This window comes from Eutrigla gurnardus (assembly GCF_963514095.1).
Source record: "Eutrigla gurnardus genome assembly, chromosome: 2".
In the NCBI taxonomy this organism is placed as follows: domain Eukaryota; kingdom Metazoa; phylum Chordata; class Actinopteri; order Perciformes; family Triglidae; genus Eutrigla; species Eutrigla gurnardus.
In genome coordinates, this window is record NC_139916.1 from 9013929 (window position 1) to 9039583 (window position 25655).

Consider the following 25655-nt stretch of genomic DNA (forward strand, 5'->3'; position numbering starts at 1 on the left):
TTGTTGTTGTCAGGGCTTTTTTTAATTAATTGATCATTAGTTTATTGTTTGGTATATAAGATCTTTGGTTATGGTTTGATTATGCCCAACCAACAGTAAAAAAAAAAAAAAAAAGATTCTGTTTACTATTAGAGATGAGGAATAAAACCAGCAGAAAATATCATTTGAGAAGGTAGAACAGTGAATTCTTTGGTATTCAAAATGAATCAAGATATAAATAGATTAATAGATCTACTACATTCACAGTAATTCTCAGGTAATGCATATAAAAAAAGTTTCCCTCTCAACAAACAGCCTCTCTCTTCTTTCTATATCCCAGGGCCCACAAGGTTTCCAAGGTAACCCAGGAGAGGCTGGAGAGCCCGGACAGTCTGTAAGTATCCCACACAGTACCAGTCCATCTAGTCCTCCCTTCATGGTTTATTATAAATACTTGCTCTCAGCCTATAAATCTCTCCTTTTTTAATCTTCGCCTTTCCCTTTCTTCTCCATGTGAAAATTGCCGTTACCGTACCGTACGCCAAATGACATTTCCATAAAGTCTCCAGACACTTTCTAATCTTTCATTGCTCACCACTAACTTCTATATGCTTCTCTATTCGACCAGCCGGCTCCTTCAATTTCAACATTTACAACCCGCTCATGTCAAATGCATACAATCCTCACGTCTCTAAAACCAAATCTGCTTGAAGCATAAGCCGGCCTTCTGCGGTTGTGCTCCCTACTTTGTGGGGAGCAGAGCTGCAGTTGTCTTAGGACTTTCTTTTGCTTTCTTCACCCATCTTTTCACTGACAGCATCCGGTGTTTGTTGTACCTCTCCTGCTCTGTCGGATCATTCACGACCCCTGAAATACGTTTTTTTCTTACTTTTAATTTCCTCCCTCCTTGCTGTCCCAGCTCTTCCCCCTGTCTGAGCTCCCAGAAGTCATTCTGCTCACCTTCCCCCTGTCCTTCCCGTTCCCTCAGCAAGCACACAATGCAGGCCGGGTCTCCCCACTGCTGCGTTAATCTGCTCCTGTGGAGTTCAGATATGCAGCCGCTGCATTATGACCATTATATGTGATTAAAATCAAGCTCCCTTCCAGAAAATAACTTGGCAGCTGTAGACGGGTCACAGGAGTGTTTGTGAAGCAGAAAATCACCACCAAGGTGTTTTTAATTGCCTGAGTTGGATTTGTATTATTACATCTCTCGATGTTTATTCTTCACCGTTTTTCTTTGCTTCTTGCTAAGTCAAAGAATCATGCAAAGAAAAACAGAGAAAAAAGTGTTTAGATGGATAGTAATCACTGGACCAACAAGAAAAAGATGTAAACATTTGTATTAATACATTTCTTATTTTTTCTTATCTAATTTCACCTAGAAATCCTGCTGATTTCTGATCTGTGAAACATACTGTCATTAAGAACCATAATATTGTGCTTTTATACAGACGCAAACAATTAAAAACAGAAAACAAGGTGTCAGATCAGCAAGATATTATAACATGTATTAATGGGAATCTCAACTGCCATGGCTGTTTTTGCTTAATAATAGTGAAAAGTGAGGCTAAAGGAGAAGTGCCTTAAACTTGCATTCTCTCTACTGGCCATCAGGGGGCGACTCCTCTGGATACAAATAAGTCAGATTGCATGAAAGTCTATGACCCTATTTCTCACTTGATTTATTATCCCGACCCGAACTCGAGGATTCAAACCTGTATCCACAAACCAATGGGTGGAGACTTTTCCACTTCTTATATACACTCTACAGTCTAAACTATGTGATGTTTTCCTCTGTTGGTTATGAATGGGAACTTGTGTCTCACCTTTTCCTGTTTTCTCTTTACTTATAGGGCCCCATGGGTCCCCGTGGCCCCTCTGGACCTTCTGGAAAACCTGGAGATGATGTAAGTGTGTCTGTCACAACTTCATAAAAATGTAAAAATATAATCTACAAACCAGGCTGACACATCGGGAAGCTTAGTTAGTCACTGTCCTCATATCATCTGTACTGGGTCAATGACTCTGCTTAATGTCCGAAATTTGACCTAAAAGATAGAAAGAAAGAAATGCTCTTGTGGCCTTTTCTGACTCCATCTACAGAAATACTGTGTCATTCATGATTACCATACTGTAGTGAATTATGCAAAGTACAAAAAACAGTGTCCTCATTATGAAATTATGATATTAGCCGTCATGTAGTATTTGTACAAACCCGTCTATTATTCTATTTAACTGCTCTACCATTTTGTATCTGAATAACTGCGATACTATCAAAGAAAATACTTTTCCATAGTATTATACTGAAAAATGAACAGCCCATGGATTTGGCAATTCTGGGTTAAACACAAGTACTGTAAGACATAACATGTATACCATTAATCCATACATATAGGCCTTTACCATATTAATTGAATTATACAGTGAAGCTATATTGATTAGCAGACTTTATCAGTCAGACATAGAAACTATGGCCGGATGCTTCAATATCTTTTATCGGAACTTATATTAATTGCTTCTTTTAATCTGGGAAGGGATCCTCAGTCAACCAGCGTTATGCTTCACCTGAAAAGTAAAACGTAGTTCCTACTTTTAGCCACATGATGGCAGCAAGCATGACATGTCACAACGTGTCCACTAGGAGTGCTCACTCTCACCAACACATTGACTTAATTAAATATACAGCAGCAGATTTCTATTTTTACCATTTGCATGAATTAAATTCAATATTTTTTTTCAATAAGGTTTCCTCTGTGATTCTGTTTTAGGGTGAGGCTGGAAAACCTGGAAAATCAGGAGATCGTGGACCTGCTGGACCTCAGGTGAGATTTATTCTGACTGTTGAGCATTTTGGTAGAGAGGATTATCTAGGTATACACACATAGTGTAAGGTTTTATTGTGTTTGTCTCTCTGGTGGTCTGTTACCAGACTGTTAATGGGCCCGATTTGTGGGCATTTATACTCTAATGGACATCACATACAGTTAGAGTGATGCTGTCATGTATTAATCACATCAGAATAACATATTAAACTCAAACTGACTGCACTTTTACTTAACATTTATTAAAATAGAGCAGCTCTCCTCTTACCATTACTGACATTAATGATGACTCAATGCATATTATGAGCTAGATTATGATCAGAGTTCATATCTGTAAATTACTATATGAGTTACAGATGGGGTACTTCATCATCAAGCCAAGAATGAGAGCATTTTTTTTGTTTTTGGTCTGAAGGTCCCATGTGGCCAATACTAGTTGGAGCCAAAACTGGACTTTAAAAGTTCATTTTAATAGATAAACTAATGGAAATAATTGCTTTGAAATGTGTGGTGGGAAACCTACCCTGGTGTAATCTGTCCCTGTGGGGCCGACCTAGTCGAGGAAATCAACATTATTTTGTACGCTTAGCTTCATCTTTTTATTTTACTGCAGGTTGGTAGGCAACCTCAGGCACGCTTGCCACCAATATCACACTAGCAATAAGTGTGCAAGATGTGTTTTTTGGAACTGTTGAAGTGCCCTCTCATCCACATGCCAAATAACCCCTTTCACAGCCAGTTTCACAGCCTGTTATTTATGGTAGTTGGATTGATTTCCCCAGCAGCATTATGTGAAACTCAACCCACTCTGCCTCCGATTGGATAAATTTGTTAAGTTTATTGATGCTGAACAAGATTGGTTGAAGGTTGATAGCGTATACTCTCATGTATGATTATAATATACCCATTATTAACAAAAAGATTATCTTTGTTTTAATGTTGCTATGCACATTGCCTATGTAGATGGAATACAATTACATATCTGTCAGCGATTTACATTTTGATGTGTTTTTATAATTAAACTTAATGTTAACCTTGAACTTTAACTGATTCGCAAGACGGAAAAAAATTATATTTCTCAACTGAAAAAGGCGTCCGACCCTTGCTCTACTGTATATTAATCTCCTGCATCCTCTCTCGTCTTGCATCATAGGGAGCTCGTGGATTCCCAGGAACTCCTGGCCTGCCTGGCATCAAGGGACACAGAGTGAGTGTGTTGGTCATCTATTAATGGTTTCCAGGAAATTTAGGTGGTTGTTTATCATTTTTGCTTATTGTCTCTCTGTTCTTTTTTAAGGGTTATTCAGGAATGGATGGTACAAAGGGAGAGACTGGATCTGTTGGTTCTAAGGTGAGATTTTTATTTTTTGTTGATGGTGGCGACCAGAGAAAAACATATACAGCATATAACATCAGTGTATGAGATGAGATATATATTTTATCAATATCACGATTACAGGAAGAGTAGTTGTTGCTTAATAGACTGTTTATTCAAGGTTGCCTTGCTGAACTAACAGCACATATTCCTGTTTCTCTCTAGGGAGAGTCTGGTGCTTCCGGAGAGAATGGCGCTCCCGGACCAATGGTGTGTAATTCTGGACATCACAAAAGCAACATGTGAAGAAAAAAATAATAATTGTGCAAATCCAGTCTCAGTCATAATGGTGAACAGCTTGTAAGGGTTATCTTCTCCTCTCCCTCACCTACACAGGGACCTCGCGGTTTGCCTGGTGAGAGAGGCCGTCCTGGACCCAGCGGAGTTGCTGTGAGTGTCTTTTTTTTTAATAAACCTAATCATCTGATTCACAACAGATGGGTTAGGTGCTTCACTTTGCTGCATTACTGTCTACTACAGAGTTAAGGCACCGCTGCACCAGTTGCCCAATTTGAGTAGTTTGTGTAACAAAATTAATAAAACATTATTTTGAAGACATGAACTGATAACATATTGTCTATTTCAGGGAGCACGTGGAAATGATGGCTTGTCCGGTCCTGCTGGTCCCCCTGTAAGTATCATTTTTTATTCTCATTTCATTCATTTTCATCATTCCGTTTGAGATTTAGTAAGAAATACCGCATGTGAAATCCATCCCCACTGCTCCACAGATAACTCCACTAAGATATTAGCCCATAAAGCTGGATGTGTCAGTTATTAAAAGCTGAACTGACAGACTGTCTTTCCCTCTCTGTAGGGCCCTGTCGGTCCCTCTGGAGCTCCAGGCTTCCCTGGCTCTCCTGGTTCAAAGGTAAGCCTCACGTTACCTAAGTAGTTCCCCCTCCTCCTGTTTCGGCTTCACCTTTGTGTTGTTTATTCTGTCAATGAGTGTCTGTAACTAAGTCCCTTCCTTTCTATGAAAATAACTAACCAACATTACTTCTAACCTCTTACTTTGGATGTTTTTTTTTCAATACAAACAAAGTTGTGTGTAAAGCAGATGCAAAAAGATTAGGTTTGTGAACCCTCTGTTAGGACATGAGACTTTTCCTCAACAAAATAATATAAAAGTTAATATCTCCAAAAATGGCTGCACACAGCTCAGGGAGGATTTTGTGAGGGCAAGTTGAAATGCTTAAGTGAAATGTGAGAAGGCTGCTCTGCGTTTAAACGTGCTTTAAGCCTCCATCTGTGTGGAAAATAAGGGAGGAGGGGGGGGTTAAAAGTGTTATTCTCCCTCTCTCACCCCCTCTTCCACCTTTTCTTCTTTTTGCTCTCTGCTTTGCAACTGATTTATTCCTCTTGCATAGCAGACAGGCTCAGCTCTGTGCTCCAGGCCCCGGTGCCGGTGGTTTGCTTTCTTCAAGCCCCTTGATAGTTTTGGAAATCTTTTAGGAATTACAAACGGAGTATCTCTTTACAAAATACTGGAGTTTCCCTCAAAGTAATCAAGGCAAGCTAGGCTCAAGATGTCAAAATGTGTGTGTGTGTGTGTGTGTGTGTGTGTGTGTGTCTGTCTTTGTGTGTGTTTGTTTGTTTACATATCGTATCAATACACATCCATAAACACTGTTTGTCTACGGGCGAGTCTGTGAATCTGTGTGTGAATGTGTGTCTTTGTGTGACTTTTTAATATTCTAGGAAGTGTCCCATGGTGAGGAATGCTCAAAAAAATCTCATATTACGATACCTTCAGGAGCCTGAGAGCTCATGAAACGCAGCCTCATTTTAGTCTTTTCCTCTGTGAGTATTATGAGCCAGGGATGGCAGTTAAAATGGTCCCAAGACTTTCACAATTAAAAGCTAGCTAGACAAACAAAACAAAAAAAATACAAACAAACTCATGACCCTCAACTGAACAAACTCCTGAACTGAAAGACAACTTTTTAACCAGCTGGGGTTTATTTTCACCATTGTTTTATTCATAAGAGCCAAACTATTGCCTCTAAAATGCTGAGACCTTTTCCATAACTTTTCATAAATCTGGCAGATGTACAGTAGAGCTTCCTTCCTTCGCCCCCGTTTTCACCTTAGTTTCAGGGCCAGTAAAATATTAGCCTTGACGTTGGGCTTTGGGAAAAGAAAAATGCAATACGCTACATCACCATTTTTCGCAAACACTCTCTTATGTCATACTAATGAGTCGTAAGTCTACAAAGCTGCAGCAATAGCATAGGAATTCATTCTGCATTCTGTAAAAGCTGCAAACCACCTGTGTGGTAAAACCTCTGGCTCGTGCACATGGGTTATGTCAGTCTTATTTTTATATTGAACCAGAAGGTCTGCAAGACATTATGCACCTGGCTTTGGATAGTACACTTTTAATAGCATTGAAAAGACAGACAAAAGATTATTTTGTTCATTTAAATGTTACTAATGCATAACCAGTAAACTCTCGGAACAATGTTTTGTTTCCATTTTTTCTCAAATTAACATAGTATGCAATTTATTAATTTATTTATACAGCCCTTTCATAGAATTATTATGTGAATAGGGCATGAATAGAGTTTCTATATTTGGTGTCTATGCTCTGACTTCATCAATACAATACTTAGTGACCTTAATCCATTATTATCTATTATCTACTATATAGATGGTTATGTGATGTTAAAGTCCCCAAAACAACAGCAACAAGGAGGGAACATGCCCAAAACAAATGCAGCCTTCAACATTCAAACAACACAACAGCAGCAAAAAGAAAAATGAGCTCATCAACCATGTGGAATACATCCACTATTAATACTTCATATAGTTAGATGACAGGCAAATAAGATCAGAATTTAGCAGCCAGTAGCAGAAGCAGTCCCATAAAAGTATAATCGGCAGCCAGAAACGCAAAGCCAACAAACATCCACTCATCATGTCATGAACATTTACGAGAAACAGAAAATAACATTACTTAGCCTGCTGAAGTGAAGCAGAGATCTCCATGGAGAGTAAAGCATCTGGTCAAAGTTGAAGCTTCTCCAAACTGTCAACAAAGAGAAAGAAACTCAGTTTCCGGTGTGGTGTGGATTTGTGTAACGTGTTTGTGTTTGGTACCCCGTCGATATGCGTGCCCCCTTTCATTTAGAGTTCATAGCAAATGTGAGAACGGAGTCGTGGCCACAGCAGGAAACATTATTATTTTCCCCTCAAATTATGGCTGGACTGGGCTGGCTTGCTTGTGAAATGCTATATGAACAGTTGCAGCAGGAGTTAGCATAAATGCTTATGTTTATATCCGAGTTAGGACCGGCATTATTGAATGCAAAGCCATGAATCAGAAGAATAACACAATATTTTCTGATTGTTTAACAGCGTTACATTCTAAAGCACAAATGAACACATTAACACATCCTAACAAACCTGCAGAAAGGTGCTGGATTTTGAATTAATGCAGCCCAAGGCATGCTTTATCTTGCTATGGCCTGTCTGCTCTCTCTGTGCCTGTCAGGACCAAGGGGCGGGACAAAGCAGCAATGTTTTGTAACTTCAATTTTAAACACTTTAAAAGTTTGAGCAACATTCATCACTTGAAATACACATTTGCTATACCTTTAGATATTCAAATAATGTAAATTCAACTCAAATTCTAAGGTTTCCAGCTTGTTTTCTGCAGATGTGTTTGTTTCGATCCGACTGCAATGATTATTATACTTAAACTTCCCACGATCTCTGCTTACATATTAATTCAATGTCATCTATTCTTTCCTCTCTTTTGCCAACCAGGGAGAAGCTGGTCCTACTGGTGCTCGTGGACCTGAGGGTGCTCAGGGACCCCGTGGAGAGTCTGGGACTCCCGGATCATCCGGACCTTCTGGCGCTTCTGTAAGTGATGCTATAAACGCATTGGTATATTAACTTCAGCAAAGCATTACTTAAATGCCTGTTGTCATCTAGATTTCATGCTCTACAGTATATGTTGAGGCTTTAGAATACTATAAAAAATGTAATGTGCAGGTGATGGATCATTTTAATGCACTGACACAACATATTCAAACATCGATCAGAATAATCACTCCCAGAATAATGACTGAATCTGAGCCTGTTATGATTATTGTCTCTTTTTATCCACAGGGAAACCCTGGTACAGATGGTATCCCTGGATCCAAGGGATCAGCTGTAAGTTTAAACATCCTTAACTTGTCTGCAAGCATTTTTGAAACTGACAACCACTGTCTTTACCTATTTAACTATTGTTCAGTAGAAGCATCCTTTTGCACCTAAAGGGTAAAGTTTTTCACTGAAAACACCTGAGGCTTTGCCAACACCTGGAACAACAACACCACGCCATAAGGGTCTAATAACATGGAAACGTTGTTCCAGCAAATAGATCGGACTGATACATTTCTAGTCCAATCATGAGCCAGAAAGCTAATGTGATGCTAGCAAGACTCAAAGTCAACAACAAAGCGTGCGGTTGACAAACATTACATATTATTCGACAGTATAAATTAACAACAAGACCTGTGGGTAAACGCTAGCCAGCAATGCCATTGTTCACGAATTTATATCGCATTTTTTACGAAACGTAACGCTAGCATTAAGCTAACGTCACGCTAGCAAGATTCTGCGTCGGCTACGGTTGAAAACGGTAACGTTAAATATGACTTTGCGGCGGTTCATAGTAAGAGTGGCTAGATATTCCGCCATGTTATTATGTCAAAATCGATATCTAGAGTTTCACGAAGAAATAAGAGGTATTTGTCGCCGACTGTCGGCCGAAGTTGGCGAGTTGGATGTGAGACTTGTGTGAGTTCAGAGGGGAAGTGGAACTTACTTTTTACTGCAGGTTTTGTGTTACAGTCGCCACACTGTGGTGCTCAGCGGATGAGGAACTGAAAGACCAACCTTTTAGGGTTGTGATTAAAACATTCACATTCTGCCAGCGCATTGATTTAGAGCTGTAAATAGACCGTTTCACTGGAACTACTTAAAAGTGCCCATTAACAGGAATGAATGGACACCCTACGCTGCAGGGTCTTCAGCCAATCAGATTCGAGTATTCACAAGTATAAATTGCAATATTTTCAGAGCAGAATCCAAATACTAATGGAGGTTCAATATCTTGCCCAAGGACACAATTAGACCTCTGAGCCACAGTCTTAATGGTGCAGATATATATATATATATATATATATATATTGCATCGATCAAAGGATAATTCAAGATGACAGTTACATATAGCCGACATGTATCAGTGAAATCAGTATGTTTTGCATATTAACCATTCAGATAGATGGTTGAGTAGACTCAATGTCTCTTCCTCTGCAGGGTGCTCCTGGTATTGCTGGCGCTCCTGGTTTCCCCGGACCCCGTGGGCCTCCCGGGCCTCAGGGAGCAACTGGACCTCTCGGGCCCAAAGGAACATCTGTATGTACTCAGTGAATCATCATCACAAACCTGCAAACGTTCATCTCATACACCGAATAATAACATGGCACAACAACCTGCTGCTTTCTCAGTCTCTGTCTGTTTGTGTTGTCTTTCTGTCCATTATGGTGTAGGGAGACCCAGGTATCCCAGGGTTCAAGGGAGAGGCTGGACCTAAAGGAGAATTCGTGAGTTTTCTCTTCTTTTACTTGCCCCTGTATTATATTTGATTTTTCACATATTCAACAAACTCCAGACATTGATATCTGCTGTAGACACAGGATCTAGCCAAATAATAAGTGTGGATAATAAACTTCTCGATCATCAAGTACATTTGAAATTTGCAGATTATAGGTCCTTCAAATGAAATAATCTCAATGAACCTAGTATTGTATTCTGAGGGTTTTTAAGTTTGAACACAAAATATAAAAAAAAAACATAATAAACCCAAAGTAATGTGCTTATCCTTTAGTTTTGTTCAAATACTTATCCTCTTGTTTTCTTCCTGAAATAACGTGGTCTGTTGTGGATGTGTTTTCCAGGGACCAGTTGGTATGCAGGGACTTCATGGCCCACAAGGAGAAGAAGGCAAGAGAGGACCCAGGGGTGAGGCAGGTGGTGCTGGACCACTTGGACCACCTGGAGAGAGAGTGAGTACCATCTAGCTGGTTGAAAACTTGTGTTATCTAACTAAATGCATGCTACTTGTAAACACTCAATCAATAAGTTAAGTTAAGTTAGATATATTGTTGTCTTGAATCACTGATAAATTGCTTCGCTGTGTTTCTGCATTTTTAATGAGGACCATTTCAATCAAATGAAAATTTTAATAAAATAAAACCTTATTTCGTTGCTCACCGCCTGGGAAGCTGTTTTTATAACCATTACCCTGACTTGGGTGTCATGTCTCCTGTGTAGGGATCCCCCGGTAACCGTGGTTTCCCTGGTCAAGACGGTCTGGCTGGCCCCAAGGTTAGTATCACCACAGCTGCACTTGTTCCTGAGATGTCTCATTATTATTGCTGTTGGAACAGAGAATCTGCTCTGAAAGAGAAGGTGTACACAAGCATGTTTAGAGGAAACACACCTGGTAGAGGAAGGAAGAAATAAGGACATTTACGCAGCTTACCAATAGTCACAGGTGTAACTCTGTGAAACTGATCATTAATATATTCAAACTGCTGCATATTGCATTTCAAATTTGCACTTGACAATGCCTCGTTCCAATATTCTCATTGGTTTTCTATTTGGTTTCAACCATTGCGGTGAGAAAATAACATCCCTGAACATACAGTAGGACCTACACTGCTTAAAAATCACATCATCATGGAGTGTAATTCAATTTCCCCCAGTAAGCTTCAAATCGAGCCGAGGTGAGGATTCACTATTGTAGCCCTGTAGAGTGAAGCATCATAATGTACATTTTAAATCCTCAGAATATGAGAATTCACATGATTCATGTGCAGCAGGTTTAAGACAGCAGAGAGTCGTCACTCTTTTGGGGTTCAACCTGGCCTGTAAACAGGTTCTCCCTCTTTTAAAAAAATAAACACATTCAAATTAATACAATTCCACACAATTTTAAGGCTTAATGGGTGGTAAACCTCTCCAGAACAGGTTGAGTTGATGCCGTGCAACTGACCAAACCACCAATTTAAGACAAACTCTGCAAAATGTCTCCAAAACTGAATATTATATTATAATAAATCACCAATTTAACTCGAAATCACACAAAGGTTTGATATGATGTGTGTGATGAGGCGCATAAGTGAAGCGATCAGCGATGAGTGAAATATATCAGCTCTCCTGTTTCTTCAAGCTCATTTACAGGCTGCAGCGACACTTGTAACTCCACCACTTGGCCACAAGATGGCAGCAGAGTTCAGGACCCCGTCATGCATAGTCCCATATTACCAAAGACAGCCTCACGTTTGACATTATCTTCCCCAGACAAATCTGTCAGATTTTAATCTTCCCATTTCCAACAGGTCAATGAAAGTCCTTCACACTGTTACTATGGAAACCTGGTTTGAGAAGTGAAGTGATCCACTGAGTGACAACCCGTTTTCTTCTCTCTCTCCTCACACAGGGAGCCCCTGGCGAGCGTGGGCCCTCTGGTGCCAGTGGTGCCAAGGGTGCCAACGGTGACCCTGGCCGTCCTGGAGAGTCTGGTCTTCCCGGTGCTAGAGTAAGCTCTCCTTACTTGTAGTACCACACAGATATGGATGCTGATGACCTGCAGAAATAATGCTTTAGAACATACGGAAACCAGGAAATAATCAATGATTTCAGTGTCGTAATAATTGACTTATTCATTATTATCTGGCTGACGATCTGGGCTAGTCCTAACTTGTTGCTGTATCTTAATTTTCAGCAGACAGTTTTCATGAGTTCAAGGCTGCAGCGGGAAAAGTTGCCCCATTTTCTGCTTTCTTCGATATTTAATCCATAGGCTTTTAAAACGGTGTCGTTAATTTATCTTAAGGAGCATATCAGAAATGAACATTTAAAGGTGCTATCTACATTATTGGGACTACGACTTTATTAATGCTCTGAATCCTGTATGTTGCACCTTTTTTAAAGAGGCCTACCGGTGATTTAGTATTGCACTTCCTTAGAGTTGGTAAGGTCAGAAGAGATTATGAGAAAGTGTCAGAATTGAATCAGCAGAGGCCCAGGCGTCCTGCGTTTTTTAGTCCCTTGAAATCTCTAAACGGAAGCTGAGATAACCCTGAGAAAACAGTCATGAAAGGTTTCCACTGGACAGCGTTTGCACTACTCCCTGGAGTCATTCCATTTCCCAACAGCAGCACAAGGTTGTTAATATTCGTGTGCAATCACCACAGAGTGAGCTTGAAAAGAAACAGCACCTCTGGGGAACCCAGCCCATTAACCTCAGCTACCTTAAATATGCTCTCATTCATATTTTACATTTCCATCAGTAGGTGTTGAACTGTTGCCGGTTGCATACGGGGGCCAATCAGAGGTGTAAATACAGTTTCCCACGGTGCCATATGTTCCCACCTCCAGCCTGCGTAGAGGGGTCTGATGACTCACGTTCTTCTATTCTCTTTCTCCCACAGGGACTGACTGGGCGCCCTGGTGATGCTGGCCCTCAAGGCAAAGTTGGACCGTCTGTAAGTGCACCTTTTTTTTTTTTTGTCTTTTCAAATCAATAAAAAAATAATCCCACTCAGCCGTCACTCAGCATTATGGGTTGTATGTTTTTTTTTTTTTAAATATCACATTCTGAACAATCAGGGGGAAGACATGTAATTAGACGAAATGTGCTCTGCTAACGTAATGACTCATAAGTGGTTTCATCCAATTGAATTGCAGGAGATTTATCCGCCCGTTATCCACCAGCTTCATCCCCGCTGTAGTTTGTGTTACAATAAACTCAGCTGTAGATTGATTGTAGATTTCTCCATGAACTGAATTATTTTAAATCAACTGGCTCCTCGTGTAGACAGTCAGCCATGTTACCCATCATGCAGTGCAACCTCACATATTTTAGTACATGTTGCACCTTTACTGTGATTAGCTTCCATTCAGACATTATGACTGACTGAGGGGCTGGTATATGATCAGACTGATTATGATTGAGGGATCAAATTTATCCGTTATTACTTTCCCATTTTACGCTTGCAGGGTTAATTTTTTAATATCTATTTATTAAGGAGTAATGAACATTTCCACAGATTGAGTATCTGTTTCCTGTCCCCGGGCTCCGTTCCACATCACAAGCATGAATCCAATTGTGATTGGATTTTCCATGACTGGCTCACTATCAGACTCATCTTTTATAGCTGCTTATTACTTTTCATAAATGCTCACGTGATTGCTGATACTTAATTCTATTTAGATGATGTTATTGGATTTTTGGTCATCACTTGTTGTTCTGTAAATACATTCACTTACCTTTACCAGGGAGCTCCTGGTGAGGACGGTCGCCCAGGACCCCCCGGCCCACAGGGAGCCCGTGGACAGCCTGGTGTCATGGGATTCCCCGGACCCAAGGGAGCAACCGTGAGTCTTGGTCTTAATACTTGTTGTTTTATTTTATCTGCCCTCTCTTAAAGTCCCCTAAATCAAGAATAGAAACTCCACACCTGGAGCTTAATGTCATTTCATGTTCACGATCACACACTCCTCCATAAATACATGCAGCACCGAGCAGATCTCTGTGACTGACCGCTGCTTTCTGTTTCTTAGGGTGAGCCTGGCAAGTCTGGAGAGAAAGGACTGGGTGGAGCTCCTGGTCTGAGGGTAAGTTGGTCAACTTTTCTGCTTCTTCTTACATCAGTGTTTAGGATTATTGTGACGTCCAAATGATTAAACAGATACATTTATATTTGTGTTTCGGGAGGTCGTTTTGAATTCTCTGGCTAATTAACTCACTGTCATTCAGCGTGTGGAGAATATTTCACTTTAGCAGCGGTCTTATGGGCTAAAATGCTTTGTGAATGTATATTTATTTTTTTAACTGTCAGGGGAAAGTCTTAGCAAACGTCATAACTCTAAGGTTTCTTAGGATTTCATCACTATAGGAGCCAATCTTTGTGGGAGGAAGCTTTATGAATATGATCCCTGATGTCTATCTAGTTAAAAGCATCCCTTTTGGCTTAACTTGATATTTATCTATGTCTCTGCCCCCTTCCTGCGCCTCCTCCCTCCCTCCTCCCTCCCTCCCTCCCTTTCCTCAGGGTCTGCCCGGCAAAGATGGAGAAACTGGCCCTGCTGGACCCCCCGGCCCATCCGTATGTATCTCTATCTCCACCATCCCACTCCATATAGCTTCAACACTGATATTATCTTTCCCCCTTTTCTCCGTCTGCACTGAGAAGCAACCTTCGGTATCTCCATTTCCCAGACTGCCTTGAAGACGATAGCTCTGTCTGGAAGTTAAAAAAAAATAAAGTCCTCGACACAAATGCAGGGACATTGTAAGATGGCATCAATGAGACACAGGCTTTCAGCTTGTTTGTGTTTCAGTGTGCTCAATAAAACAAAGCCTGTTTAACATAATCTGTAAATAGATCAATCAATGTTCTGCACGGACATCAGAGATACATAAACGGCAAATTTAGCAAAATGTCCCCAGAGTCTTGAACACTGAAGTCAAATGAAGTTTATGATAGAAGTTGATTGTGATTATGAATGATATGTTTAGGGCCCTGCTGGAGAGAGAGGAGAACAAGGACAGCCTGGTCCTTCAGGTTTCCAGGTGAGTCTCTCTGACAAGTCATGGACATGAATGTGTTAATATTTCTGACTCAGTGTTCGTTTTTGGCTCACATCTTTAATCTTTCTCCCGTGCTCAGGGTCTACCTGGACCTCCTGGCCCCCCTGGTGAGGGAGGCAAGCCTGGAGACCAGGTGAGTGCACCTTTTTTTCCCAGTCCAGACTCAGTAGTTCTTGCTTTCAAGCGTATGTGTCCTGATTTGTCAAACACCGATCCTGTCCGTTCTCTGAACCCGTCCTTCCCTCCTTTCAGGGTGTTCCTGGAGAGGGTGGGGCTGCTGGTGCTACCGGACCCAGAGTAAGTTGACAGTGTGTATTTGACGTTGCTGCCGTTTGATCTTACTGATTGTCAGACGTTCCTCTGATTATCGCCGTTGTCATCATTCAGGGAGAACGTGGTTTCCCCGGAGAGAGAGGAGCTGCCGGCCCTCAGGGTCTGCAGGGACCTCGAGGTCTGCCTGGAACTCCCGGAACCGACGGGCCCAAGGTGAGTCCAGCGTTACCAACTGAGGTGCACAAACACCGTACTGTGGTTCTACCGCCGTTACATTCTGATTACCTAATGCAGCAACAACATGAGTTCATAATAATAAGGTATTCTTTTCAGTCTTACTTACTTACCCTACTTTACTCGACTAGATACACTATTATGTTGAACTGGTCATAACTAATAGACAACGTGTGAAAGGTGCTCTGTTTGAGGTCACCGATCGTGAACTTAAACGTCCCCGTTTTGATTCTGGGGACCTTGCTGCATTTCTTTCTCCGACAAATGATGCCAAAGTCATATTTCTTTCCCCACATTTCCTATCTCTGTCACTATCCAATAAAGGCATAAAATGCCCAAAAATAAACCTTGAAAAATGACGTTGAGAGTGTAATTAAAACATAATAAATGCGGACACAAAAACTTGCCATGGAAAACACCAGACGTGCTGCCAAACCAGACCAAGGGTGTAAAGTGCATCAATGGACAAAACCTCTGTGGTACTTCCTGCTGCAGCAGGTGTCTCCAGGACCACATCAGGCCACGATGACTCACACACACACTCACCTGGTGAAAGCAAAAACAACATCATTGTCACAGCTGGTAATAATTAACGAGAAAACAACAGGAGACGGATAAAAACAGTTACATCCGAGAGCGGAGAAATTTGTAATCATGATTTCAAATGAACCTGTAGGTATAAATGTGTTATGATGAGTATAATAATACATTTTAGAGAAACTGAATGTAGGGTTTGAAGAGTGCAGGTAAAGTTAAATCACCACAATCCAAGACAGACAAGAGGACGGCCTCAATGATCTGCTTCCTACTGAGCATGGGAAAATTATTTTTAGGATCTGCATAATTAAAGGGGCTCCTTGCATTCAAATACTACAACAATAAGCAACCGGAAGCTCAGCATATTTCCAAGCAAGCGAGACAGTCACCAGCTTATTAGCCACCAACAAATTCCAGTCACTGCAGAAAGTCGTCACAACTGCACTTTGAGGAGAGGAAGAGCTCACAGCGGCTGCAATTTCGCTTCATGGTCCGTTATCTGGTCAGATTTTAATCCCAGTTCATAGGTTTCCTCCCCTAAAAGTCAGACAGGAGAGGATGGGGATTATCGAGCTGACGTCATGGTGATGGCGAGGGGGGGGCAGACAGTTTGCGAAGCTCAATTCTGAGCAAGAGCCGAGAAGGAAAAACAAATTGTACATTTGCCCCCCTTCAGTTAAAATCCAGTTTAATAAGGATTTATAAATAATTCATTGTCTAATAATACAGCTTCGATGTTGACTGTGAATACATGATCGCAGCCACCGTGGAGGCCGTCTGAGCCCTGTGGTTGCAGCTTAATGACTGTAGAAAAGCAGCTGAGAGGGAGTTTCAGAGTCTGAGGCGACTGCTCATAATCTGACTACAAGTCTGAGCATGCCTGGGCCTGGTGGAGCCACTTAAAAATAAATCAAAGCCTGCATTTCACTCCATTATCTTGGCTTTGATACGTGGAATACAGATTTGGTTTTGATAAAAGTCTCATTGTGCTAAACACACAGAACCCCATGTCAGATCAAAAGTTGTAGCTGAGATTGGATGTATTTTATTTTATGTCCAACGTTAAATGTTTTTTATCATTTCAACCCTCCTTGAAAGGAGTGTGTCTGAACGACGGTGGTGTATCTTTTGTTGAATAAGTAGAAGCCTTCTCACTCTTGTATAAATAGCAACATTTGAAAACAGTATGGAACCATCGCACATCTGCAGCAGCTGCTTACACAGTTATTCCGAAGACAAAAGACCTTTTTTTTCTGTCTGCTGTCGCTGCATGACATCCTCCTCCTTTCTTTTTGCTCCATAATAGGGAGCCATCGGACCTGGTGGTGCTGCTGGAGCTCAGGGACCCCCCGGCCTGCAGGGTATGCCTGGAGAGAGAGGAGGTGCTGGCGTTCCCGGACCCAAAGGAGACAGAGTACGCCATGACTTTTATATTGATTTTAAATGCATTAAAAATACATTTATATTAATATTTTAACGAATATTATTTTAATTAATAATAATATTTAATATTTATACATTTAATATTTAGAATTTGAAGTTTGCCTACGCCCCTGTCACATGACTGACTTATTAGAATTAATCATATCTTTACTTATTCCCATAGGGTGACCTTGGAGAGAAAGGACCCGAAGGTGCTCCCGGCAAAGATGGTGGTCGAGTGAGTGATTGTCATTGTTGATCAACGATCATTTGTCTCCGTGGCAACACTGCATCATAAATATTCTGTCATTTTAAATCTTAAAAATAATGTAAATGCTTTGTTCTTCCAAATGGAAGTGTCATTTTTACAAGTCTTGGCTGTTTCCCATCACAGGGTCTGACTGGTCCCATCGGTCCTCCTGGTCCTGGTGGCCCCAATGGCGAGAAGGTGAGAATTATATATCGTTTTAATAACTCTATAATTATTCATCATCACATGGTGATTCATTTAAATGTCTGGCTGTACATCATTTTAAATTATTGAGGCTGCACGTCTATTTGAGCCCACTGATCACAGGTCAGGGTGTGTTGCTGATGTTCCTGTGTTTCCTTACTAGGGTGAATCTGGTCCTGCTGGTCCTTCTGGGGCTCCTGGTACCCGCGGTGCTCCTGTAAGTGTCACAGTAAACCAGTATCCTTTCATTTAAAAATCTGAATAAAGTAGCTGTCTATGTCAGCATTGCAGACTGAACTGACCTCTGAGTGTGTTGCCTTTCTTCCTTCCTCTTTCAGGGTGACAGGGGTGAGACTGGACCTCCTGGGCCTGCTGGATTTGCCGGACCTCCTGTAAGTAACAATAAAAACACAGACCAGTATGTTCAGTAGCTCTGCAGAGGTCTAAAGAGCATGACTCCAGGGCCATAACGTTGGGACATGTAGTCTACGGCCTTGTAGTCTTATGCTAGGTCTGGACATGCTAGCAACGTTAGCATGCATGCTAGATATGCTAAAGTTGAGAAAGTAGGGCACAAATTGTCAACCACCTCATCTTTTGTTATCTTTAAGTGAAACTATGTGAAGGACAAATAATTATAATAATAATATACTGTTAAATAGCATGTAGTATATGTAGTGTAAATTCAGTTACATCACATTTACATAAACAGAATCTAAAAGTACAAAAAGTAGAACACAAGCTAGAAACACAAAGTTAGTCCGTATGATATTAATCACGGCCATTATTAACTTCTCCAGTATTGAAAATACAAAATAAAGGATTTGATTAATGCACAGTAGATGACAGACAACAGATAACCACCTTGAAAATAATCAAATCAAGTTGCAATTTGGGTTAATATTTCATATTATAAAAACAAAAGACCCTCAGCACAGCTTTTCTGATTTGAATCCTCTTGTCTTTTACTTTTATCTGGAAACACTTGAATCACAGGTTATTGTCTTCACCTCCGTTTTAGGCTCCTTGAGACGTATCACTCGTATACCTCAGTGTATCATTCTGTGGAGACAAATTAGTCCGTACAGACAGTTGGAAGTATTTGTGTCACTCATCCATTTTGTTCCTCACAAATACTCCAGGCAGATATCAAATAAATGTTTTTAATAAGCCGCATCCTCCCAGATGGATTTTCATTAATGTACCTTTGCAACAACACAATGTATCATACCTTTTTTTTTTTCTGGGTTGCGCTATGATTAATTATTGAATTTATGTCAGGATGAATAACACAACGAAGGTGTCTAGATCTTTTTTTTTGGTTCACAGCTCACAGACATCACAGCTTATCACCATACGGACTGGAAATAGAAACATGCTACATAAAACATCAGCAGCTCACATGACGTGTTTTGTCACACTTCTAGACGTTGATGCTGTAAACTATTTTTTTTGACAAAGGCAGAACATAAACGATCCACTCCTTGCATTGTTCAATTTCAAAATAAAAGCCCTACACATATACAGTATACAGTACACATAACTGTTTACCAGAGGGAGCTCAAATCCACTCAAAGGTTACTCAATAAAATGGCTTCAGGCTAAACAACAATTTAAAGATAACATTAAAACAATTAAATAAGCAGCAGAGAAAAGGATAAACTGTCTTTTAGTTTTTCTTAGTAAAGGTCAAGCTCCAAAAACACTGGATCCTACATTTCCTACAATGCAACTCCATAACATCTTTCCAGTGAACACAGAAGATGTTATATTGTTTTTCACAGGTTGAGGACTAACTATGATTATTAGACTGGGCCTATTTGTAAAATTGGTGGTTCCCCCTTTAACCAAATGTTTTTTAGGGAGTCAAAAATGTTGACATATTTTATTAATTCAACTGTTTCTATCTTTTATCTCAGGGTTCTGATGGTCAGCCTGGAATCAAGGGAGAGCAGGGAGAATCTGGACAGAAGGGTGATGCTGGTGCCCCTGGACCCCAAGGACCCTCTGGTGCCCCTGGACCTGCAGTGGGTGTTTTTATCTGGACTTTGCCTAAGCACTAAATAATTATATGTTACATCATGAAGCGTTTTTATGAGAAATGTGTTATCTGTATGTATCTATGCTCATTTTTTCCCCGTTGTTGAACGTTTGACGTGGCGTTAACATCAAGTCAGAATGTCTTACAGTGATTACGCCACACCAGGCAGAATAAAACGTAGCAGGCAGACGTTTGACATTTCAAAGCATTCCAAAAAGTGTTTTGGATTAGTTATTTGTAAAACATAAACTACATGACATTAAGATCCAGTATGTTTGCTTTTCCAGGGTCCAACCGGTGTTTTTGGACCTAAAGGTGCTCGTGGTGCTCAGGGACCTCCTGTAAGTGATGTTTTAAAAATGATTTTATCTTTATTTTATCAGTGTTTTCACTATTGTCACATGCACATTACGTTAGAATATTTTTGGCTTTTGTCTCACCTTATCTTTCTCTTTCAGGGTGCTACTGGTTTCCCTGGAGCTGCTGGCCGAGTCGGACCCCCTGGTCCCAATGTAAGGTCACAACTACACCCAACCACCTCTAGTCCATAACCAATACAAATATAGAGGACACTGATATTGTTACATATTTTCAAATTTTGCAGTCTACCATATTTCAGAATAGAATAAATACATTATATTCAACATTATAGTCAAGAAGAAGACAAATGGGCTTCATTCATGTTTTCCATGCAAGGTGCAGCAGTACAGATTTTTAATTTGCATCTTTTTAAAGCTTTTATTCTTGCCGTTTCAGCACCTTCACAATGCCAAAACAGTCTGTCTGACACAGTGGGAGTTGTTGTTGTTAGTTTAGAATATTGTTTTTTAAAACCTGCCAAAAGGAGGTGCAACACATTGGGAAGAACAAGCATGAGTGTGTGTGTGTGTGTGTGTGTGTGTGTGTGTGTGTGTGTGTGTGTATGTGTCCATATTTATGGATGTGTAGATTATCATTGATGTATTAAAATGCAGTATCATGCGTGCCGTTTCCTTTTTGTGTGTGTTAAGTCATGTTCCTCACCTGTTTTAGGGTAACCCTGGACCTGCCGGTCCTGCTGGCGCCTCCGGTAAAGACGGACCCAAGGGTGTGAGGGGAGACGGCGGACCCCCAGGCAGACAAGGCGATGCCGGGCTCCGTGGTCCTGCTGGGGCTTCTGGAGAGAAAGGAGATGCTGGAGAGGATGGTCCTTCTGTGAGTATTTGTCATACTTTAATCATATTCCGTCCATGAGACACCTTTGGGCGTAGATTTTAACTTCTTGACCTCGTAGCGCTTGAAACACCACTCCGGTCCCTCCAGCACACATTTAGCCTCTCTCTCCTTTTCCTCTGCATCACCTTGAACACCATCAAGGTGAACAACACAGGTGTCCATTATATAAGAAACATTTTTTTTAAATGTGTTTGTTTTTTCCGGCAACTTCCACGCAGCTCGGCCCGAAGAGCCAATTTCATCAGTAATGGACAGCAGCAGAGCACACTCTCCAATAATAGAGAGAGCTGTCAGTGTCCATCACCCACTGTAATAGCAGACCAAGACATATGACAGCACAGGGCAGCACAAGCTCGGTGACGGACTAATGACAGGACCCCGGGCTTTTACCCTACCTATACTCAGCGTCTCTCACACACACACACACACACACACACACACACACACACACACACACGGCGAGCCCTGTCAAGATAATGACACATCACTGCTGACTGCATAGCTGCCTAGTTGACACTCTTCCTCATCTATAAATGACATATAAGACATTGGGAACCATACATCAACACGTCAGAATCCGTGTCGGCTGAACGACCGGGTCTCAGGTGTCGCTTAGAGTTTATTGTCTGGCTGGTTAGGGGAGCTTCTTCAGCGTGGCGCTGCAGGACATGTGGAGGGTGGACTGTGGAGGTGCGGATGAAGGGATCGATGTCGATACCGTGCTGCTGCACCTGGGAGTTATGGAATCCCAGTCAGAGCCTCGAGTAAAGAAGCAGAAGGGAAAGGAGCAGAATTGCGTGAAGGAAAAACTGCTGAAGCAACGAGGAAGATGGCAGTGCTGTGTTGTGCACGTCAACGATAATACTTGGTGATACTTTAACGAGCAACAAATTCCAGGAAGTCACTGCTCCCGTCCTAGAAATATTCTGGCACTTTAAACCTCAGAACCACAAGTTATTATTAGTGCATTTTAGCTTTTGTGCGGTGGATTTTGTTACGTCTGAATTGTTGTTTCAGTCTTTATGCTAAGCTAAGCTACAATAAAAGTAGTAAATCATTTACTAATGGCATCAGAATGGAATTGTTCAGTCTTTTATCAGCTATGATATATTTTATAAACTAATTATTAGATATTATGGCTATTATTTTATAAATGGAACAATACCAAATTATTTTCCCGTTGATACACATTGATTCTCTTTTCTCCTCCTTGTCCTTCAGGGTCCCCTCGGTCCTTCAGGGCCTCAGGGTTTGGGTGGTCAGCGTGGTATCGTCGGTCTGCCCGGACAGCGTGGTGAGAGAGGTTTCCCCGGTCTGCCCGGACCTTCTGTAAGTATCATAGTTTAGTAGAATCATATAACATATTCAATTCACTCCCAATAATAGAGCTGAAAATGAATTAATACCATATTGATGCAAGCAACTGAAGGGACAGAATATTGATTATATTTGATGATGGATTGATTGACGTCTTTATAGAGTTTCAGCTACTTAATTGTGTAAATATGCCGCGTTTCTCTATGTCATGTGATTGTTCCTTGAAATTCTGCAACTGAAGAGAACAAAGGTGTCCACTTACTTGTTTTTCAATGGCAGATTAACTGATGCTGGAAAAAAATAAATCATGAGTTGCAGCCCAAAACAATAATATAAAAAAGTAAAAATGGAGGAAATATGGCATGAAGACTAACTGATCCAGCACAGGAGATAAGTACTATGACTCTTACTGCAATGTCTCCTGATTGAAGGGAGGATTATTAAACATCGGATTGCCGCTGCAGAGTTGCATACGACAATTCCTCACCTTAAATAACAAAAGAGGCTGTTAGCTTAAATACAAACTGGTGAATCCGCCCTAAGAGCACAAAACCTGCTGCCCTGTCACTCAGCCAAGAGAGAGAAGACACTCTGGTTGGTCTGCTGTGGCCTAATTGGATCACAGTCGCGTCACGTCAGCCGGGACTTTTCCTCCCGGAGAACTGATCCTATTTGATGTACAGTATGACGTTTGACAAGGAGGCTCCTCTGCTTACATCTCACACCATTTGATATGTGACATGAGCCGCGTTCCCCGACTTGCAGCATCCCAGTGGGCATGTCCTCGCCGTTCATTATTCATCAGTGCACATGAGAGGGATGCTGGGACCCAGGATGCTTCTGGCAGAGAATGATGCTTTTAATTGAACTGCAGATCCACTTAATGTGACGTTCGGCAGTTTGAGCTTACACCAGCTTACACCAGTATTTCTTGAGTGAGGCCATATTTTTTTTATCCTCGAATTTTCTCATTTTCTCAAGAGGGAAGAAACTGAGATGGATTTAGAACATCAGATTTTCAAGCTGTCATATTTCAATTTTATTATAGATCTTTACGGTGGGGAGTCCCTGCTGATTCCAACAAATGAAAAGTTTTAAATAAAAATGTGTCCACGTCTCCATCTGAGGACTCAGGATATCTGATTTAGTCTTCAAGGCTATTATCAGTCTCAGTCAGTGGGTTATCAGTGATCTAGCCTCTGCTGTCCGTTGATAAAGTATTTTAACTAATTTAGTTCATCTATGTGCAGTAATGAGTCCTGTTTTTTTTCTCTCCTCTCAGGGTGAGCCCGGAAAGCAGGGAGCTCCTGGTGGCAGCGGAGACCGCGGACCCCCTGGACCTGTTGGACCACCTGGACTCACCGGACCTTCCGGAGAGCCTGGCAGAGAGGTCAGAGAGTGCATGTGTGTGTGTGTGTGTGTGTGTGTTTCAGATCTTCAGATCCTATGACTTCAGGCCCAGTTGATTAAAATTCACCGCTATTTGCATCATGTTTACATTTGCATTGTATCATCGATGGGTTTTGTTGGAGAAGGGTTCATTATGCAGCTGATCAGTATTCAAGAGGACATCTGGCTTGGTGGAGGTGGAAGCTATCAAAACTTAATATTGTCGTCCGACAGGGTAACGCTGGATCTGATGGACCTCCAGGTAGAGATGGTGCTACTGGAATCAAGGTGAGAAAAACACATGATCTACAACCTCTGTGTTGTGGGACCTGTACAGTATTCAAACATGATTTTTCAATATATAATAAGGATAGGGATTAAGCTTTAATTCTAAATGTGTTGAGTTAGTAACAGGATTATATTTGAACCCCACTTGGCTGACATCATCATTTAATTCAAATCGAGGAAACCTGCTGTACGGAGGGTCCCCTTCAGTGTATTGCTCCTAATTTCCCCACATGGGTTGAATATTCGTGTTTATTTTGTGCACAAAGCCAATCAGGATCTTTCTGAAACTGCCTGTAGAATCTCTGACTTGGTATTGCAGAAACCTTTTTATTCAAACACCCACTAGAAATTGTAGTTTCATATTCATTAGACATCTGAACTCACATACTGAGTATGTGCATGATGGAGAAGAACTTTCCTCCTGTGACTGACCTTTCTGCTGTTGTGCTCTCTGCTGCAGGGTGATCGTGGTAACACTGGTCCTGCTGGTGCTCCTGGTGCTCCGGGCGCTCCTGGTGTTAACGGCCCAGTTGGTCCCACCGGCAAACAGGGAGACAGAGGAGAGTCTGTGAGTGGTGACATCTTTATTGTAGAAGTACTTGGTCCTTAAATGCACCTTATTATAAAAGTAGCTCAATTGTATCACAAAAGACACATTTGACCTCAAGGGTTACCTGAATGCTTTTGGAAAGTTGCCCTCTTCTTCTTCCTTTATAAGATACAGTTGTACTTATGAAGTGATAGAGGTAGATGATGGCACTATTTATACAGTTAAAAAAAGTAGAAATGATGGTAACAATTCACATCTGTTCATAGCAGTGCTTCTTTTGTGTTTCTTTCACAGGGTGCACAAGGACCTGCTGGATCTTCAGGACCTGCTGGAGCCAGAGGAATGCCTGTAAGTATCTTTCCAAACATGGACACACAGATTTGAGTTACTTACATCACAACAATCAAACAAAACTACTCTTTCCACTGAAAACACAAAATTAGGACTCAAAATTATTTTCTCAGACAAAATTGTTTGATGAATGTCTGTATATATTTTCAGATTTTTCCTAAGTAGGTTGTTGTCCACTTGTTCTCAGGGACCCCAAGGACCCCGCGGTGACAAGGGTGAGGCTGGAGAGTCTGGTGAACGAGGACAGAAGGGACACAGAGGCTTCACCGGTCTGCAGGGTCTGCCCGGACCTCCGGTGAGCATTCAGACTGAGTGTAAATGTATCACATGCACCCAGACCTTCGAGTTCAGGACAGAAATGATGATTCTCTGTTTATCTGTTTAGGGTCAATCTGGAGACCAGGGTGCTACTGGACCTGCTGGACCTTCTGGACAAAGAGTGAGTACTAATCCTGCCAAAATACTAGGTTTTGATTAAAACTAATCTTGTGGAATATCATTCAGACTAATGAAGTAGGCGTCTTTAGTGCTTAACCTCAACATCTCCATATGTGTATATAGGGACCACCTGGACCTGTTGGCCCTGGTGGAAAGGATGGTGGAAACGGTCTGCCAGGACCCATTGGACCCCCTGGACCTCGTGGTCGCAGTGGAGAGACCGGTCCTTCTGTGAGTAACCATGAAAACCGCTGTATTGATCTTCCTCTGAAAATTAAACAAGCTAAAAAAAAAAAGCCAGCAAATG

At 41.3% G+C, this 25655-nt stretch overlaps 1 protein-coding gene across 2 annotated transcripts in view; it reads left to right on the forward strand.

The window, feature by feature from the left end:
• The window catches only part of col2a1b (collagen, type II, alpha 1b), a 40736-nt gene that overhangs the window by 12131 nt on the left and 2950 nt on the right, over positions 1 to 25655 (forward strand). For both annotated transcript variants that reach the window (XM_084039164.1, XM_084039165.1), the window contains 41 exons: positions 320 to 373; positions 1836 to 1889; positions 2751 to 2804; positions 3958 to 4011; positions 4102 to 4155; positions 4345 to 4389; positions 4516 to 4569; positions 4766 to 4810; positions 4997 to 5050; positions 7951 to 8049; positions 8299 to 8343; positions 9496 to 9594; positions 9729 to 9782; positions 10137 to 10244; positions 10513 to 10566; positions 11684 to 11782; positions 12678 to 12731; positions 13525 to 13623; positions 13810 to 13863; positions 14301 to 14354; positions 14768 to 14821; positions 14919 to 14972; positions 15092 to 15136; positions 15227 to 15325; positions 17190 to 17297; positions 17490 to 17543; positions 17700 to 17753; positions 17923 to 17976; positions 18098 to 18151; positions 19679 to 19786; positions 20088 to 20141; positions 20259 to 20312; positions 20833 to 20994; positions 22237 to 22344; positions 23615 to 23722; positions 23956 to 24009; positions 24470 to 24577; positions 24854 to 24907; positions 25098 to 25205; positions 25296 to 25349; positions 25472 to 25579. In XM_084039164.1, coding sequence (XP_083895290.1) covers positions 320 to 373; positions 1836 to 1889; positions 2751 to 2804; positions 3958 to 4011; positions 4102 to 4155; positions 4345 to 4389; positions 4516 to 4569; positions 4766 to 4810; positions 4997 to 5050; positions 7951 to 8049; positions 8299 to 8343; positions 9496 to 9594; positions 9729 to 9782; positions 10137 to 10244; positions 10513 to 10566; positions 11684 to 11782; positions 12678 to 12731; positions 13525 to 13623; positions 13810 to 13863; positions 14301 to 14354; positions 14768 to 14821; positions 14919 to 14972; positions 15092 to 15136; positions 15227 to 15325; positions 17190 to 17297; positions 17490 to 17543; positions 17700 to 17753; positions 17923 to 17976; positions 18098 to 18151; positions 19679 to 19786; positions 20088 to 20141; positions 20259 to 20312; positions 20833 to 20994; positions 22237 to 22344; positions 23615 to 23722; positions 23956 to 24009; positions 24470 to 24577; positions 24854 to 24907; positions 25098 to 25205; positions 25296 to 25349; positions 25472 to 25579 — 2943 coding nt within the window. The remainder of the gene's footprint in view (positions 1 to 319; positions 374 to 1835; positions 1890 to 2750; positions 2805 to 3957; positions 4012 to 4101; positions 4156 to 4344; positions 4390 to 4515; positions 4570 to 4765; positions 4811 to 4996; positions 5051 to 7950; positions 8050 to 8298; positions 8344 to 9495; positions 9595 to 9728; positions 9783 to 10136; positions 10245 to 10512; positions 10567 to 11683; positions 11783 to 12677; positions 12732 to 13524; positions 13624 to 13809; positions 13864 to 14300; positions 14355 to 14767; positions 14822 to 14918; positions 14973 to 15091; positions 15137 to 15226; positions 15326 to 17189; positions 17298 to 17489; positions 17544 to 17699; positions 17754 to 17922; positions 17977 to 18097; positions 18152 to 19678; positions 19787 to 20087; positions 20142 to 20258; positions 20313 to 20832; positions 20995 to 22236; positions 22345 to 23614; positions 23723 to 23955; positions 24010 to 24469; positions 24578 to 24853; positions 24908 to 25097; positions 25206 to 25295; positions 25350 to 25471; positions 25580 to 25655) is intronic.